The following is a 19,592-nucleotide window of genomic DNA, read 5'->3' as shown; positions in this document are numbered from 1 at the left end:
TCTGTAGTTAGGTTAGGGGTTAGAACCTAACTGTTAGCTTTTGAAAACCTATGCGCAAGTAAGTACGTACGAACACGATCGTACAAACAGGTCTCGACGCTCATATACCGAAAGCATAGAAGATAATTGGCGGAAAATTGAAAATCAAATAAGCCGTCGTGAAATATCGACATGGAAAACAAAAACGTTCTCATTCTGCGCCATTGGCCATAGAAATATAGGAATCGAATGACTGAAGCCGTTTCCGAGGAACGTGGTATTTTGGGGCCGCGTTAGTAATTAATTGTATTCATTCAACAAGCGCAGTCTTATTTTCATCGAGTAAGAGCGAGCCAGTGTAACTGGTCAACTGTTAACTGGCCCTGTGTGCTATGAACATCTCAGATAGAGACAGATGCACTCTACTCGTCTCTATCTATCTGGCAAGAACGAGAATTTCGTTGCCTTTCATGTTCATTTTTCACAACTCAAGTTTCGGACGCTTTTCCCTAGCAAATTTCCTAGAGATATTTAGTTTAGTTTAGTTAGATCGTGACTGCGATTATTTCCACGTGTTACAATCTATGTCTATATAGTATAACAGACGCTTTGAAGAGGTTAGTTTGTTTATAGATTTATGGTAGTTATATGTAGTATATGTTACATGTGCTGCGGAAACAACAAAATATTTAAAATACTAGAATTGTAATTATAAAATAAATAATTTTATGATTGTATATTACTTATAATTTATTCTGACATTGCAATGACACTCTTTTAGAAAACGTCTAAATCGTAATATAATATATATATATATATATATATATATATATATATATATATATATATATATATATATATATATATATTAAGACATTAATTGAATAAAAACAAAAATGATTTTTTTTAGTAATATTGTAGAATAATTATTTTAGTTTTAATAATTAAAATAAACAGTAGTTTTCATAAATGACTATGAACATTTTTCAGATATGGAAATAACTTAAAGTGTTTGAAAAAAGGAGAAATACAAATGAATAATATATATTAGATAATGAATTATTACATGGTAGTAAATCTTATGAAATAACAGATGGAATTACAAAAGAAAAAAATATTAACACAAAATGGAACTCCTAATAAGGGAGTTAATAAAAAATCATTGGTTAACAATGGAAATGTAAGTTCTGAAACTAGTCATGCAGATTTAGATTTAAAAAAAGGTTGCAGCAATGATGAAATAACAAATAAAAGTCAACAATCGATAATTAGTGTAAGAAAAATAGAAGATTTATGTAGGACCCCCCAAAAAAGTAATACATTGGGAGGTTTAGGAAGCATAGAGAACATTCAAATAGAAAATTTAAATAGCCCAAAAAATTTCACTCCTAATAGTTTAGGTATAAATTTAATGAAATGGCATTCGCAAACAGAAACACCATCGAAACATAAAAGAAAGAGGCAATATCTCTGTAATGAACATACACCTGAAAGAAAAATAAAAAGGGAACTTTGTAGCGACAATGATTATGATCAATTGTCTGATGCAGTCAAATTAGAATCCTGTGATAATGAATTAAATGATCTGGAAGCTATTGATATGTTGCATGATCTCGATTCTGTGATGGATTTTGAAGAAAGTAAAATAGATACAGACATTTTTTGTTCGACGATTAATGAGACCATGCAAGACAATCAGACTATAGAAACATCCAGAGATCCAGAAGTTGATCCCCTTTATATCACTGACAATGAAGAAACTAGTACACCTCATAAAAATATAAAAAACCAAGAAACAAGTGTTGAAAATAAGATTAGAATGACAGGAAAACATAAATGTAATAAAGAAGATACCGACAACGATTATGACGACTTAAAATATATTTTAGGAGAACTAGATATTGAAATGCCATTAGAAGATGAAGAAGAAGAAGAAGAAGAAGAAAGGGAAGAAAGAGAAGAAGAAGAAGAAGAAGAAGAAGAAGAAGAAGTAGAAGAAAAAGAAGAGAAAAATGAATTATCTGAAGATGCAATGAAGGTAAATATCTGCATCAGTCGTACTTCACATATATTAATTATTTTATATTAACTTATTATTCTTTTAGAAATTATATAAGCTAAAAGTAAAATTAATGCATAAAGTACCGAAACAGCATAAAATTGAACATACTGCAGGCTCAAAAACATTAACGAGAAGAGAGAAAGAGCTATTCTTAAAACATGGACCACTAAAAAGTGGCATATTTACACCTAGCGAAGATAAAATTATCAAGGATAATTGGAAAGCATTTTGTAAAGTATGTCTAATTAATGTTATATATTTCTCTTTTATTGATAATCTTTCATTTGCAGGCTCATGACTGGAATCCTAAATGTGTGAAACCCTTCATTCATATGAAACATGCTAATAGATTTTATATAAAAAGCATGGAAGAGAGACAAAAATTTACTCAATTTTTAGCAAATAATTTACCATGGAGAACACTGTATAGTGTTTTTCATAGATTCAAACACTTATATGGAAATCATGAGAAAATTTTTCAAAGGTACCATCCATATCAAAAGCTCAATGCATTCGTGTAATATTAATTACTAATGTATCTTATAGATATACATCAGTTGAAGATAAGAAAATTTTATCTTACATGAAGAATAAACAAAATGAGGAAAAAGTACACAGATTTTCAGAATTAAGTAAAATGTTGGGACGTTCAAGACATTCAATTTGGTCACGTTATCAACTGCTTAAAAAGATGCAGCAAGATGAAGACCGTAAGTTTCTTTCTAAATATTGCAATTTTTATAATATATGTCGGAGATGAAAGGACATCGGAGCCTTCCCTTTGGAACTTCGGGAAAATCCCTCAACACCGTAATCTAGATTCTATCATAGGCGTAATTAAACAATTGTCGTCATTCGATCCGATTGTATTTGTTCGAGATTTGTGATAATGAGCTTGGGCTCGAGGCGACAACCAGTCGCCGAACGTAACCGCGGTCACGGGATGAATGCTTTGTCTGGCAGAGGCATGGAGTAATTCTATAGCTCTCCTTAAAAAGGAAATAGTTGTAACACTCGACAGTAAACATTCCAACGGTCTCTATCCCGTAGCTTGCCATTTGCAGACCCTATTCTTCAAGATGATTGCCAGACGTGCAGCTTTCCCTCGAGGGCAGCTAGCATCTTTTTCTAACCACCAACATTAACAGCAACCAATTAACAGCAACGTCAATTTCCCTCACTATCTGAACGAAGGCTATCCTCGATGAATCCGATGATCTCGTGTCCTTAGACACACCCCATCATAATTTTCCTCTGCAGCATCATCGCGACGAAAAGTCATTTCTCTCGTGAAGTCGTATTAGCGAGTTACTTAGCGTTTTTACGCTCGGTGGCTGTTCCACGTTTTAACAAAGAGTTAGTTTAGTTAGTTAGTTTAGTTAGTTTAGTTAGTTTAGTAGCCAAGCAAGTCGAGTACGATTTGGGCTTTGGAAGAAAGCGCATCCTGTTATCCCGTTAACCGCGGATTCATTATTGAACCTAGGACCATTGCCATTAGCTTCCCGACTATCTAAGTACCACGGTTACTTGTCAAGTCCTGTAATAATTGTATTTGCATTAGTCAGTGTCTTCTCTATTGCATAACGACAATGTGTAATCCAAATGAAGATTCGTTTCACGCCCCTAATCCTAATTCTAATGTAAATCCGACATATATATAATAATAATTATAGTAATAAAACTAATGATAAAACTAATTCAATCGCGCTTTATTGTAGCATCGTCTGAAATCAAATGGACATTATCTTTAATTGGTAAATTTATAAAAACTCTCATGAGCATAACATTATGTGAGACGGTGGAGGATTTAAAAGATGCTATTATCCCAAAACCGGTTTGGCGCAAATTAGAAGAAAAGCTAGGTATACACCATAATACATTGAAGAAATTCTGGATATTTCAATTGCACATGCAATTATTTTGTCCAGAACCTATTTATTTAAATGATATAAAAATAAAATTAATTGAATAGTAAGTTAATAACTCTTCATAATACAGAAACTTCGTTATATCTCCTAACATAAGTAATTATTTTTTAATATAAAATATAGTAAATCTGCTATATGTATACTGAAAATTATATTGCAGCATTTATGGAAAAGGGATTTCGAATAGTCGAGAAATAGTCTGGTCAAATGTAGCGAAATATTTTGATGGAGTTACTAATATCTTTTTGTGTAAAATATTTTTTTATCTTGTGCAAGAAGCTGCTCTAAAAATAAATACAAAAAACTTTACTGGTAAGTTTTTAAATTAATAAAATTATGAATATTAAATGCTTTGTTTTATAATAATAATAATTTTCACTTCGTATTTTTTAGACATTGTGGAGTATTTATATAATGAAAAGATACAAGATATAAAAAATGAATTAACTGATAAATTTCTTCCTAGACTCTTTTATAATGGAAAAGTTAAAATTATAGATGAAGACTTAAACGAAGATATCAGTATATAATAAAATAGGAAAAGATAAATTAAGCATCTTGAATATTTTCTCATATAATTCATATTTGAATTACATCGTCATACATATAAGTTTCTACTAACTTTTTTAGTTTAGAAAAATTCGAAAAATAATATATTTACATCTATTTTTAAAAACACATTGCTATAATTTATTCAATAATATTTATGCAGTATACATACATTCCAATATTTTTCTTATACAGTTCAGAAAACCAAGATTTAAACTTTATTCTTCTTTGATTCCTTTTCCAATGCCTTCTCCTTTGCCCTTTGATATAGAGGCACTAACTTGCCCTCTTTAGCAAGCATTTTAAGAAGCTCCATTATCAATGGCAAATAATTATGCTTCCTTCTAATATTCTCAATCTGATATCTTTTAGATTTTCGAATTTCTTTCTCAATCAATGTTTGTAAACGTTCCAATTCTGCTGGATCACAAACATTTGCTATTTGTCGTTCATAAACTACTTTTCTATCTGTTACTATTGCCATTAAATTAAAATGTATTTCTCCTTCGTTATATCTGCAAACATAAATTGTACAATTACTACATGAAACAAATGAATACATTAACCAGGTGATATTTACTTATTTATTCGTTTCTGTATTATTGGTTTAGCTGATTGAACCCATTGATCGCCAAGTGGACAAGGACCTAAATCCATAGGTCCATCTTTTAATCCATCTAACTCATATAACCGTCCGTCAATAGGAACGTAGCTCACAAAATGAAATACATCATCATCTTTAGATGCTTGTTTTGAATCATATTCAAATATTGTTTGTCTACAATAAATAATGTTTATTTTATGTCACATATATATACATATCATATATATATATATTTTTAACATTAAGATATGCAAAACACACACACACACACACACACACACACACACACATATTGTTATATGAAAAATACCTTGAGAAAGAATTATGTACTTCTCTTATCACATCAGAATTACTAAGAGCCAGACCCCTCATGTTAGCGTCAAAACTCTGACAAAAATTTTTAAATTCTTCCAAATTTGGTCCTAATGATACATCGGAATGTTTGCAATTCAGTAATACACTTAAGATTGCTTGCGTTGCACAAGCATTATTAATTACCTAAAATTTTCAATATTTTTATCCTCTAATTTACTATTGAGTAATATTTAATAATAATTATAAAAAATACCTGTTTTGCAAAAAAAATTTTATCCAACCTATTATCTAAAACAATACTTCCAGAGGGTTCGTCATCTTGCACCCATTTGAACAAAAATATCAAGCCATGTATAGGCCTAGTAAATAACAAAATTATTATTAACGTATCATAAAAAATAGGAGATTAATTAATTTAAATTCATTTATTTCCTTCAAAAGTTTACATGCATGTGGTTATAAGCTTATAATTTTAGATTTAAAATTAAGTTTTTACTATATTGTTATTGTTTATTATCAATACGAAAGGATATTAGATTACATTATAATTTGAGATATTCGTTTACACTACGAAACAAAAATAAATCAATATTAAATAGGTTATGTTATATGAACAAAATACTCACTTCAAATTATCAAATTGCTCATCATCCAAACTCCATAATTCTTCCACTTGGGCACCTTGAACACCTTTAATAAAGAGAAATTATATTAAATGCCTTGGAAATGTATAATCTTACAAGAAATAACAATCCAAAATGCAAGTGTTCAAAGCAATCGTCAACAGACACAGATACCTCCTAGCATAATCATATATAAATTATTTTCGACAAAATTAAAGTAATTAGAAGCAAATCTAAATAAAGCCAATCAAACTTTACCAAATTCTTTTATTAATTCCGTAAAAACTCCAGGATCGCTTTCAATAAGACACCAATTGCCCGCTGAGTCCGCCATGTTTCATTTCTTTGTCATGCTCCAAAATGTGATACACACTACTCACTACTTATTCTTAATACTCATCTACCGCTTTTACAATTGGAACATGCATACCTACAAACCGATTTACATTGTAATATCACAATGTAACGAAAATTGTTTCCTTAACCAATATTTAACTTAGCATTATGGAAATTAATATTCATACACATTTGAAGAAAAGTAAAAATAAACATTGAAACAATATAATTCAAGTTCAAAGTCTATTGTATAATGGATCACTATAACTTGAAAAAATGAATTAAATAGTTAAGAAATGTCAATTTGAACTTGACAGAATTGAACAGTTCAAAAGCAGAAATAATATCATACATTGTTATGAAATGGAACAGACAAAAACAACTTCCCAGCATTAAAATATTAAAAAGTATTTACATAAAAATATGTAATTTCAGGCTTTCAATTTTTTTTAAAGCTTCTATTACTCTAAAGATGGTATCTTGTAATTAAGATTGGTTAATTAAATGATCATAATTGAGGGTTGCATATAGCATCTTAAACATAAAAGTTTTACTCAAATTGCAAGCACAGCCTGATTTATTAAGTGATTGGAATAATAAAACATGAAAAAGTTATATAATCCTTTCTTAGTCATCAATTAATATTATAACACTAAAATACAATTTACACTATGTACAAGCAATAAATTAAAGTTTCAAAATATATTAACTAATTATCATTTACGCTGCTTATCAATTCGCATTATTAATAAGTCGCTCAACAGATAAAATACACTTAATTTACAATAAATTTGAGAATATAGTTTATGCGATAAAAGTAAATTAAAATAATTTTGAATAAAAATGTTTTGATTATTGGTGGAGTGATAAAAGGAACTAATAAAAATAAAGAAATTGTAGAAAAAAATAGTACATCAATAAATCACACATACCAAATTACATACATTGGCAATACAGATGAACTATTTTTATTTTTATACGTTATAGATAAATCTTGTATTAAATCCAATTTTTTTCATAAGTGATCACAAGCAGTGATAGCATTTGGCTAAAAATTTTATTGAAATGCTCTTGCTGAAATATTGTGATACGTGTAATGAGAATCGCATAAATCTATGACGAGACACTATATGCTGGTTGTATATATTAACATTTCTCGTTGAAGCACCTAACATTGCATTGATTTCGATATTAGTTATTATTTTCTGTTTGACATAATGACGACAGAATATCCTCATACCGCCGCATATTTGTTTCAAATGTTTCCAACTGTTTCGTGAGATCTCCTACTTGTTCTGCAAGTGTTCTTTCCTCCATAAAAGCTTGAAGTTGGGGTGCACTTTGACACTCACGATAAAATGCTCCTAAATCGCTATTGGTGTTTGTTATTGCGAAGGGAGTCTTCTGTAATTGCAACATTTAAAGAGTTTAGTCAAACATTTCTAGTATCTTAAAAATATAGGAACGTTAATTACCAAATCTACCATAATAAAATCATCGTTGGCACTGGTCATTGAACAACTACTCCTTCTCGATCCATTTTGAGAGTTACACTTTGACGTTGTGTTATCATTTGTAAGTCTTTCATTGTTTCCATTGCTGCTATCCGTAGCAATGATTGTTGTTGCAGTCTTTGTACTTGTGGTCTCAGCCACTGAGACTGGAGGAGGTGAGGTTTGTCTAGGAGTTAGCAAAGAGCTAAAAGGTACATCTGGTATAACAAAATCATCTTCGTTAACAGTGACAGGCTTATTGACTACAAATGCTCCAACCTTGATAGTATCACTAAGCGATTTCGACGTTTCTTCGCTAAAATATGAATAAAGAAAGTTTCAATTAATCCAATAGAAACTCATTTCACTTCACAAAACAATTCACTTCACTTACCTTTGTTGATACCTAGCATGACGAGGACTCAAGTCAGAATGGAAATGATCACTTTTTAACATTATTGAATCACGACCAGTATGAGTAGGAGATATAGTCATTTTTGTCCTATATGATACTGATAAATGAATTGTCCCCACTGGTGTACACAACTGACCTACCCTAACATGTTTGTAATTATCACCTGCAAAAAATTGCAATATGTTTAAAATATTATCAATATTATAAGTAAACTTATAAATATTGAATTTATTTAAAAAGATAAAATTAGATTTTAATATAAAATTGATCTATTCTGTACCTAGTGTATGTAGCTGGGGTTCTCCCATATAAATCCTATAACAAATAACATAGGAATCCGGACCTTGCCTCCTACTTAATTTATAAGCTGGAGTAATTCTTGATACAGATAATAACGATTTGAGTAAAATACCCATTCTATTATATACTGTATATGTTACTCTTACAGTAGGATCACTATGCTCTGGCAATACACCCAAACTCCATGTTTCTAAAACCATTGTATCACCTTCAACAGTTCTTAATGAGATTTCAATGCAAAGAGGTATGGTTGAATTTACTATTTCTCCACATAATACTCTTTTAGCTTCGGCCAAAACTTCTGGTAGATCATGGATAGCAAGGTTGAACTGTATAATAAAAGGATATATAAGTAGGAAACTATAAACATCTCGATTAACATATTGGAATTAATATAAATATTAACTACATGTTTTCAATTATGTATTATACATCAATAATAATTTATGCGTTTGTTTGTTATGAATTTTGTATTTGCATAAATTCTTTTCAAACTTTTCTTCAGCATAAAAACCAATAAAATGCTGTTTTAACATATTGAATAAATAAAATATAATTTCATTTAAGAAATTCAAGAAAAGAATAAAACGATGTTAAAAGATAAATATGTGCATTATCTATAACATATATATGCAATCAAAATTATTATAAATAGAAGAACTTACCCAATCTGTTCCAGATGAATTTGGCTTGCACTTTGTGCTAACCTTTTCACCTGACCTCGACTGCACAATGATTTGTGCAGCCTTTAATGCCAAAAATTTGGTAAACTTGTCCAAGTCCTTTTTGTCCTGCGTACTCAATTTTAACGTGGACATTTTAACGCTGTTATTTTTTTATGGAGTTCCTTTCAAAGAAACACAAATGTCCAATCAAAAACATCGAATTCCACTAAACTGAATAGAATTTTGAACATATCAAAGCATCTCTTCTTGTCTGTGAAACTACATGGTAAAATCCTTTCTGACGCTCGCACGTGTAAACCATCGCACTCGGATTGGCAAACGATTTCTCCTCTTTCTATGATTCGCTAATGCACATAGTCCAGCCGAAAAACGATAATTTAACAACAGCATAAACATCATATCGTTGCATTGTGTTGCGTACAGCTGCGTGGCAGGTGATACAAGTTAGATCGATTCTGTTAACTAGAATCTAGATTATTGTTGATCAATTATGGAGACAAATTCGAAAGTTTTACTCAAATCGACTGATCAACCTGAATATCGCTTGTCTCGAATAATACGTGCAACTATCGAGTATATAGTTCTTATTTCGCTATTTTTATGACACACTGTGGATCGATTTTATTTCGTGTCGCAATTACCTTAAGATAGGAAGCGTTCACATGAATAACATACGTGAATTTGCCGAGTCAAATGTAAATTGAACTTTTTAAATATAATTTACATTTACAAGAAAGATAGAAACACAATAAACGCTTCCTTGTTAAAAGTTCAAAGTAAATTTCGAACCACAGTGCACGCCGTGTTCAGAAAATAACTGCTATTTCATTTTACGCCTTACATCTGGTAAATAAATCTATCACTATTAAAGCATAGAGTTATTTAAATTATAGTAAAAAATTAAAAAGTTATTATTTCTTACTTTTTTGATCGCAAATTAATTTTGTTTTTAATTTCCGGATAGATTATTATATAATGTCAATGTTCTATCAGCTGATTGGTGTCGAATAATGTACAACAGTTGATCAAACCGAAACATCGTTTTCAAAGTATGATTCATACTACTCGTATCGCCTTCTTTTGTTTTATCTCTTCTAGGGAAGTTTTTCCATTTCCCTATATTTTTTACACATTTTGATTGCGGCAAAAGGATTTAGTTATAATTGACTTTGTTCAAATACATTATCTTATTTCGCTCTTTCATCAATTAAATTATAAATTCAAGTAAATTAGATAAATTATAATCTAATTGTTACATTTAGCGATATATAAACATAAAGGACAGAGTAACGTTTAAAATTAATTAAATTATATTTTTATAACATTAAATGAACTCTTCTCTATAAATTTATCGTTAATATTAAATATAGTTCTAAACTAATATTTGCAATTAGATTAATAATCTATACATAACATTTAATATATTTTATTCCTCATAATTTTTAAAAGTGTAAAAGATAGAAACAAACTTAATAAACAAAATTAAATATAAATTTATATATATACTACTGTCATGGAAAACAAAAATTACAAATATAGTTCTTATTACAAAATCTATCACTAACATTATAAAACAGTAATATGTTATAATATGTAATAATGAAAAGCGCTCGAACAATATAAATACGTATACGTATAAAAAGACAATTTTTACATTGCAAGCATAATCAAAAGGTGCTAGGATGCAATCCTTTTCCTACGTGATTAGGACAAGTTAATAATATTTAGTTTTCTTAATAATAAATCATAGTTTCAAAATTGAAATTAAGATTATTATCGTATCTCTTTTAATTTTTGTTCTGGAGATAAAAAAGAAATTATCACTTGTTCGTGATGGATTTTGAGGTATACTCTTCTATCGATGTATGATTTGAGGTCTATTTTATAACCATAAAATTGACCTTCTATCTGCGATGTTCATATTTAGTGCTTATGTTGTAAATGCACGGTAGTTTTCGTAAAAACTTCACGTACGGCAGTTGAAGTGAAATTTTGTGAATGTAGATACGTATAATTATAATATATATGTGTTCATGTACTGAATTATCCTTCTATACATATAGTTACCAGAAAATCTGAAAGAAGATAAAAGGAAGAAGTGAGACAAAGAACATGAGTACATATACATTGTATGATTGCACATAAGGATGTGAGTGATCTAATGAGATAATTAAGACTGGTATAGCAACAAAAGTAGTTTATTGAATATTATGTACGAATCCTGAATGATGTAATGACACCACGTGACTCGCAACGTGGATGTTGAACATTGGCATTTCACCTTATATTCTTTTTTGTGAGGATTTGTTATACACCGTCTGTCTCTTATTACGCTACAAAATGTCCCATCTATAAATCAGAGATGTGTATGCAAAATAACAGATATATGATATACTTTTAAAACTTTTTTTTTTTTTAATTGCAAATACCAAAAAATAAAGACGCAAGATATCTCGTTCATAGCATACGATATTGCGTCGTGAAATATCTCGTTCATGAAAGCTTTCGGTATAAATTTGTACACGAAATATCTCATCCGCAAATGTGAATAGGTTAAGTCATTTCTGCGACTTTGTTATAATACAAAATTGTTTCTAATCATGATATAAAAAAGAAATAATGAATTGTTTCTTGTAATAATATTTTCAATGTTTAATATAAGAAAGCCGTTACTTTTATGGTGGACTGTACAGTCACACCACACAGCATGCCAACTGCAATGGAAATTTCCACTGAAGCAGTCGATTGCCACCACCTTGTAGACGCTTTGTAGCCGCGCCTAAAAACCAGATTACGTCCGCTAGGAGACTAAACCGAAGGCCATCCTTATATTTTCAATCGATTAATTTCAATTGGCTAGATTTGCGGTTTTCTGAGGCATCTAGTAATTTGACTACATTCTTTTCAATATAAAATTTAATTACAAATGTCAACGACCGTTTTCCTTGGAGTAAATTTGAATTTTTAATATTATAAGAATTTTTTTATGATATTTTATTTAATTCATATCGACTTTGTTTTCTAGAATGACAGTGTAATAAAAATGTTATATTACTTGAATACTTATGTTACTATGAATTACGTACTGTTTGCATAGCTCTACACATGTCTCTTTAGTTAGGATTTAATCCTGAAGAATTTGAAATCCTCTCTATAGACTATATATACACTATATGCACTACAGATTTTAAATGTAATTGTAGTACAAAGTTTCTTTTTTATTCAATGACATAAAAAGCCAGTACTGATCTAAGAAATAAAATTAGAAGAAAATTTAACAAACAATTTTGGGCTAGAAAAATAATATACATCGTAATTAAAGTAACGTTCCATAAAATCGTTTATATGTAATCATTGCTTATTCGTATCCCCTTCTTAATAAAATTTGTGTACATTACAGTTAAGGTTCCTGCGCTGTGATTCGGAGGAGCGCCATTATCAGCGTGCAATGTTTCCATTCGTGGAATTTTTGGCGGCAACGGGTAAATATATAAATAAAAAGTAGAATTTTAGATCAATCTGAATGTATATAAAGAACTGAATAAAATAATACTGTTAAGCACATATATATGGATTAATTAATTGGTAACATTCAATCATAAACTGGCTGTGATTGCAATGGTAGTGACATAAACACAGTTGCGGTGATAAGTTGACTTTATTCATAGAATAAGAGCCGTACACTTTGATCGAAAATAAACTCCATCAAGCTGAATATGCAAAAACTACTCTATATTCTATAGGAACAATAATTTTATTTTTAACTCTAATATAATTTATATGTGATAGAATTACGATCAAAGATACTAAAGATGTGCTGCGTTTAAAGTAAAATCATTCCACATCAAAATGTAGAGCCCCTTATGCGAACAAAGTTCGAAAGGAAATTGCGGCGTAACGAGGACATGAAATGGCCATGGAATGATGACGCAAAAGGAAAAAACTTGCTTTTGACTTTTCTCTGACGTAGAATCGTTCATCTCGATGAGAAATACGTTAGGAATTTTAAGCTGAAAATGTCGCGGCAGACGTCTCAAGAATAGAACGTCATATGCGATCTACGTTAGGAACATCACTTACTTTTGACAGGAAATGTACTCGGGGGTCGAGAGGCCTCGCATGGCCTGGTCCCCTCTCAAGATAAGAAGGCCTAAGGGGCCCGGTTGGACGTTTGCCATAGCGTTTGCAATACTTCCAAGTCTGTGTATTAGAAACGTACTCTGTTCGATCAAGCCAGGATACGATCAACCACATGTAACGAATGTCCTTACTTCAAAAAGATTCATCCTTTATAATTTGAGGTTTCGTATACGATTCGAAAGTGCGAAAGCAACGAGAGAATCGCATACTCCATTAGAGGTTATGTTTTAATTTGATATGTCCGATAACCGTACAGGATACGAGTAAGCTTTACTTCCTTACTGAGTTAAACGTTGGAAAAAGTCTATAGTATTTTCGCTTAATAGAATTGCAACTTTATCTCAATTCGAGGAAGCGTTAACATATTTTTAATTTTTTACGTGTTAAATCTTTAGGTCGTATGCTCTTTTTTGAGAGTAGGAAAGATATTTACGCATGATTAAGAAAAGAATTAATTCTCCAATTATGTTACACGATCGTCGAGTTTCACCAAACATTGGATGATGTTACAAAGAAATACGAAAAATTCATACGACATTTTATAAAACATTAATAAGTGCGTATCAGTAAACTCTATATTATGCCAAACGAAGAGTACAGTGAATATATGTGTGTAATTCATGATAGAATAAATGCCATTTGTTTCGTTAGCAAGCAAGTAAATGAGTGATTTACGTGGAATGTAATGCGTAAATCACGTTATTGTATCTACAATAAAATATGTGTAACTCGGAAACGCAATTTTTAATCAGTTCATTTTATTCAATTACATCAAAAAAATGTAATTACAGGATATCGCAAAACTTTCAAATAAAAGCTTTAGTACATATAGGTTTTAGTGAGATAATTATTTGTTTAAACAAATCTTTATTTTCTTCATATTCACCTATACGAATTTTTGCAGTATCAAATAGTGCAGAAAGAGAATTCTATTAATATGTAGGTAAGAGTAAAAGAAAATTTGAAACTATAATTTGCGTATTAAAATAAAAGATCTACGCAAGCATTAAAACACAAGGTCGAATTTCGTACATACATGGCGTGAAGTCACGTTTATGACTGCAATATAAGCACGTGTTGCTACGTATCCGCTGCTATTTTACGATGATAACGTTAGTAAACGACACTCAAGTAGCAGTTATAATTATTATGACTCGATCTTTTTCTCGACATCGGTAGATTTTTTGATCCGACAACGCATTGTGCAAAATGAAGAAATAAAAGAATAAAAAAGATCGAAGAGGATATCAATTATTAATATCAACTGTTAATATAATATTGTTACACACATTGTAATTGTAATAATGTTGTACACAATGCTATTATTTATCAGCTTTTAATACAGCTAACGCTAATACTGCTATGACACATTTATATTACAAATATCAATATTCTCATGAATATTATCGTATTATCATGCACATGGTTATTACATTATTACATATTTACATACAAAGACCTTTGATACTTTGATTTTTTATACTTATCGTGTGTAATCTATATTTATATATCTCTTGTTTTATTTACGAATGTATGCTAAAATGCTCTTACATATTTTTACTTCTACAACGACCGAAGTTGGGGTTCAACTGGCTGTTCCTTAGAGTGTTAGAATGTGCAAATTGTTCATTTATAAATGTTAAGTAACTGACGGTACTTTCCACCGATAACGCCAAAATGTTTCAACCGCATGTTATGCAATTGCAGAATTATGTAAGCAACAGTTTCTCAACACTTTGTAGTCATATTATATCTCCCAATAAGAAAAATTTCGTATGTGTTGTGTACATTCGAGGTATAAATATGTTTTAGAAACGTTGCAAGTCGTCTGAATTTTTTGGCTTATTCTTTTAAGTTATAACGAAGTAATTTATAGATCACACAATCACGAATTGCTTAATTCTGTTAGTTAGCGAGATACCGAATAGTAATTATGTACTACTTTCTAGCCAGTATCGGGGAAAACTGGTTTTAATAAATACCTAAATTTCCATAAAATAAAAGGAAATCGATCGAGTTTTATCACGCAGATGGAACATGTATGCTAACAATAAATGATTGGTAACAGCATCTTGTCGTAAGCGTTACTGATTAAAACTATGAGATTATATTCTTATCAGACCTTAACAATGCTAGAAGGAAGTATGTATTCGTATGTAGCTCAATTCGTCTTCGTATATAGTTATCAATTTACGGTATCTCCAGTATAGTAATAAATCAGTAAATCTTCGCGTGATCGCCAATCAATCTCTGTTATGCTCTAACGAGTGCAATAAATCACGACAACGAGACTAATTTGTTGAAAATGATTTTCATAAACGACAATACAATAATACAATCTGTCACGAAGTACATACGCGCGAGAAATACTGTATCGTCAAAGTGTATGTAAATCATTAATACCGATACATTGGACGAATGTATCGAATTTCATTAACGATATCTTCTCAATTACAAGCAAGATAATATAAAGTAGTAAAAAAAGAAAAAAAAAAGAAAAGAAAAGAGAAAGGAAGCAAAGGAGCTCTCTCATCTTCCAAACCATTTAGTAACTGTTACCGAATTTTCTAGGCCTTAGGTAACGTTTTATACAGCACATATACGACGAAACTTATAGCTGCACACAAAAACAAAGTCGAATATAGTTCTGACTGCGATCGTGGAAACAACTCAAGTGACGCAACGTAAACAGCATCATCGACATAATAGCCTATTTTCCTCCACTGAAAACAAAATTCAAGTCTCAAGGACGGTGTTGTTCGCACGAGGATAGCTTTCGTCCTGGCGCGATGATTTAACCAAATCTGGCCTGGATACACACGCGCGTCCGATTCAAGGGATTCATGTGGGCGAAGGACCAATACCATTGTGATGCTTTCGCGAAGTTTTTGCATGTATCTGCGTCATCGTTGTCCATTTATCTTATTGCGACCTATATACAGGCCTTGGAAGCATCGATCGCAGACAGTGAGGCGCTCTGAAAATTCTCATTTGAATTCTGTCCGATTTTCGCACATCCTTGCAATATCTTTGGATTGGATCGACGAACGATCCATCATAAATAGATGGTGTTTTTTACTGAGACATCGATGGATGGCTCGATAGACAAACGTATGTACTATTTATTGAGTGTTTGCTTACAGTTTTGTTTGCGCAAAATGTTCGGGATTCTGTGGGTTGTTTGTTCGTGCATGGATATTGATAGTGTGATCGATGTGATAGGCAGCCTCGTTTGACAGGCAAATGAAGCAGTTCTTTGGAATGAATTCGAGATTTGAGAATGTACGATGGAATCTTTATCATAGAAAACAGCTTCTATTATTTATGTGCAAATACTAGGCTCGTAAAGTCTTTTCTTAAATGACGTACACTTACTGCCGGATATTTGAGTTCAATTGTATGGTGTCGGGTGTGAAATAGAAACGCTTTTTGTTACGCTTCCGTCAAGCAAGATTATCATATCGAGACGAATAAATGAAATCTCAGGTAATGATAGTATCGATGATTAGAAATCACTGGCGTATTTGCAGTTACGACGTTAATCCGTGCGACCAAATACGATTAAAATAAGAATGTCTGCAAAACTTTTGCAATGAGTAGAAATTAAACGGAACATGGACAGTATCTCGTGCACCACGATCGAGTATGCACGGTATCAAGTTTTTGCATTTAAACTCGGTATATTAGATTATAATGAAAACTTGAATGGATACTTTCACGAGAAATCGTTGATGGATATACAATTTCCCCATCGTTAAATCTTTGAAAGTTACGTTTTAAAAGACAAATGAACAAAAAAGAACGAGGATAGGCAATGAAAATACAAAATTATGATGGAATGTAGGTTACTCGCATATTTAAATTTCTTAATTTTCGACTATTTTGACATTTAATCAGGAATGCTCGCTACAAATTATAAGTATAATCATATACAGTTTGAATATTTTCCAAATAATATGGTAACTAAAGTATTTTCAATAATGCAAGTATGTTTACTTTTTTCGGACATGAAATAACTAAGTAGGAAAGATAAACTATAAACATCTATCCAAAATATAAATATACGCTCGTGTAAATGGTACATACATACATGATACATGCGATATTACATATATCAAAACGGTGTTCTCAATGCGCCACATAGAGGTCACCCATATTCTTATTTCTAACTAAGCTAAACCTAACCTATACTTTTATTCAAATAGAATACAGGAGTAATAGTATCTCGATAGTTTTATTCTTCTTCTTACTCTGCCTGGTGAAATCTACAGAATGTTTTTCAGATCAACTATCAGTATGATGTACGAACGGAAACAAGCAAAAAAGTTAATTGAAAATAACGAAGTTCATTCTAGCTGCACGTTCTGACAAAGGAAACCAAGTAAGTACGAACTTCGCGAATTCCTACCGGATGGCCTCGTAGTGGAAAATTTTCTTTCGCGTGGACACGTTGTGAAACGGAGCCAAGCGAGTTTCGCATTACCTACGATATCAGCGTCGTTAAATTCAAATCTTGAGCGTAATATCGTATTGCCGTGACAAAGCTTCGCTGCGCCACCGGTCAACGGTTTCGTATTTGATTGTGGCGCGATCTTTTACACGATGCCACCGCGAAAATATGCGTAGCCAACAAATCCACATGCTTCGCGGGCGCAACAACGTATACGTTGATTAAATTCATTCTGATTACGACGTATCTGCTCAATATGAAAATAACGCGGTTGCTTTAACTAGATCAGTGTTGGATAATGGTGACAAAATGTCATTCACTGATATGATCAGTATTTGTGTGTCTTTAATTTGACGTAAGTTTACTTACGCTCGATACGAGGTTATGAAATTTATACTTATATATATTTTAAAATTTATACCTTTCGATTATATGGAAGTTGTCGATGTTTGCATTTAGTACCGATTAATTTCATAGTTAGGATGAAAGCGAGAAAGTGAGATATGCAGTGGCTCATGAAAATATTTGAATTACATGTATATTATGTGCATTATACATTTGATGAAATTTTTATACATTTTATACATTTTCAGATCCGTTCTAAATTTTACCAATATAATCCGTTACAGTGCTAATGAGATTTCAAGATGTTCTGAATGATATATACGTAAAAAGTTTCTAGAAGCGTTCGAATGCTTTATATTCGATTAAATACTTTATATTTATGTTCGAGTTACTGTATATTTCAAAGATATTTCATAGGATTCTTTTCAATGTTGCTCATTTTATATACAAATTTCTGGTGCTATCAATTAAACGAAAGAGTAGCTGAAACAAGCTGCAGAAAAATGGATATCATATATCCAAGTGTATAAAAATCTTGGTGAAGTAAGTAAGATACTGTGTTAACAGCTCGTAGATTTTGAATGCGACGGACATCCATAAACCATGTTAATGTTTTGCGATCTTAAAACGAAAGAACGTCGTTCTGGTACGTGCATAAATAGCGTGTATTTGTTACGCACAAGTCATACGGTAACGTCGTGTCAACTACTTGCAGTTTTTGCATATGAAAGGGCGTGTCGCCACATAAAAGAATCACATCTTTCGTTTTAATGCGATTGGGATGCGTAACACGCGCCGATTTTTTATTCTGAATCAAAGACAACGAAATTTTACACGAGTGAAAGATTTCATTGAGCAGCGGCATAAAAAAACGACATCCCCAAAGTATTTTTGTCATAAATAACTCGATCCTAATTGAAATTTAAATTTTGTGTAACTTTTTAAAATTCCATTCGAGAAAGAATGAAATTTTCATATGAAAGTGTGCAGTAAAGTTGTTGAAATTGTTGTTCAACGAATTGTAATTAATTCTTAAAGTTAAAAATATTCCATCGTATCGCAGATGGAGATTGCACCTGTTGTCGCAGTCCCTTTTCTCCATTTTACTCGAAATTTTCTTTCTTTATCGTTGAAAAGGGTCATTTTTTATCTTTTCCTTGAAACGAGTTTGTTAGCCTTTATCTCGCTGTTCAAGTGACACTGAATTTTCCTCGAGAGGTGAATCGTTGCATTAGTACTCCTTTGTCGAATTTTTTTGTTTATTTTTTTTAAATGTTGAGAGTCTGAAAAGAAAATTATATTTTCTTCTACCGTTAAATAGGCACGCTAAAATATTGTTTGCTGTACGAGGTGAAACGCGAAGTTAT

The 19,592-nt window shown here is 31.2% G+C and overlaps 3 protein-coding genes across 7 annotated transcripts; 1 reads left to right on the top strand and 2 right to left on the bottom strand.

Moving 5' to 3' along the window:
- Positions 1–126: 126 nt before the first annotated feature.
- LOC117157555 (uncharacterized) lies at positions 127–4,502 on the top strand. 3 transcript variants are annotated; one of them, XR_013058244.1, is made up of 8 exons: positions 127–596; positions 970–2,017; positions 2,085–2,276; positions 2,332–2,525; positions 2,588–2,751; positions 3,760–3,903; positions 4,130–4,281; positions 4,363–4,502. XR_013058244.1 is itself a non-coding variant. In XM_033335649.2 (8 exons), the coding sequence occupies exons 2-8, from the start codon at positions 1,073–1,075 to the stop codon at positions 4,497–4,499; spliced, it is 2,037 nt and encodes a 678-aa protein (XP_033191540.2). In that variant the 5' UTR covers positions 127–596; positions 970–1,072. The 3 variants fall into 3 exon arrangements, 2 of the variants coding, with proteins under 2 accessions (XP_033191540.2, XP_033191541.2); XM_033335649.2 differs by having other exon boundaries at positions 3,760–4,012; positions 4,363–4,499; XM_033335650.2 differs by having other exon boundaries at positions 127–684; positions 3,760–4,012; positions 4,363–4,499.
- Positions 4,503–4,635: 133 nt separating this feature from the next.
- On the bottom strand, positions 4,636–6,458 carry Uch-L5 (ubiquitin carboxy-terminal hydrolase L5). Its single transcript, XM_033335657.2, has 6 exons — positions 6,319–6,458; positions 6,064–6,127; positions 5,691–5,796; positions 5,433–5,620; positions 5,099–5,296; positions 4,636–5,033 (listed from the first exon to the last, which is right to left on the bottom strand). Exons 1-6 carry the CDS (start codon positions 6,392–6,394, stop codon positions 4,730–4,732), a joined length of 936 nt encoding a protein of 311 aa, XP_033191548.1. The 5' UTR covers positions 6,395–6,458; the 3' UTR covers positions 4,636–4,729.
- On the bottom strand, positions 6,367–10,077 carry Atg13 (Autophagy-related 13). Of its 3 annotated transcripts, XM_033335656.2 has the most exons (6): positions 9,270–10,076; positions 8,585–8,933; positions 8,284–8,467; positions 7,872–8,205; positions 7,637–7,800; positions 6,367–6,490 (listed from the first exon to the last, which is right to left on the bottom strand). In XM_033335656.2, exons 1-6 carry the CDS (start codon positions 9,420–9,422, stop codon positions 6,457–6,459), a joined length of 1,218 nt encoding a protein of 405 aa, XP_033191547.1. In that variant the 5' UTR covers positions 9,423–10,076; the 3' UTR covers positions 6,367–6,456. The 3 variants fall into 3 exon arrangements, with proteins under 3 accessions (XP_033191547.1, XP_033191545.1, XP_033191544.1); XM_033335654.2 differs by lacking the exon at positions 6,367–6,490 and having other exon boundaries at positions 7,009–7,800; positions 7,881–8,205; positions 9,270–10,077; XM_033335653.2 differs by lacking the exon at positions 6,367–6,490 and having other exon boundaries at positions 7,009–7,800; positions 9,270–10,074.
- Between the last annotated feature and the right edge of the window lie 9,515 nt (positions 10,078–19,592).

Source organism: Bombus vancouverensis, chromosome 4, assembly GCF_051014615.1.
Source record: "Bombus vancouverensis nearcticus chromosome 4, iyBomVanc1_principal, whole genome shotgun sequence".
Lineage (NCBI taxonomy): Eukaryota > Metazoa > Arthropoda > Insecta > Hymenoptera > Apidae > Bombus > Bombus vancouverensis.
This window is presented reverse-complemented; position numbering and strand designations above follow the sequence as displayed.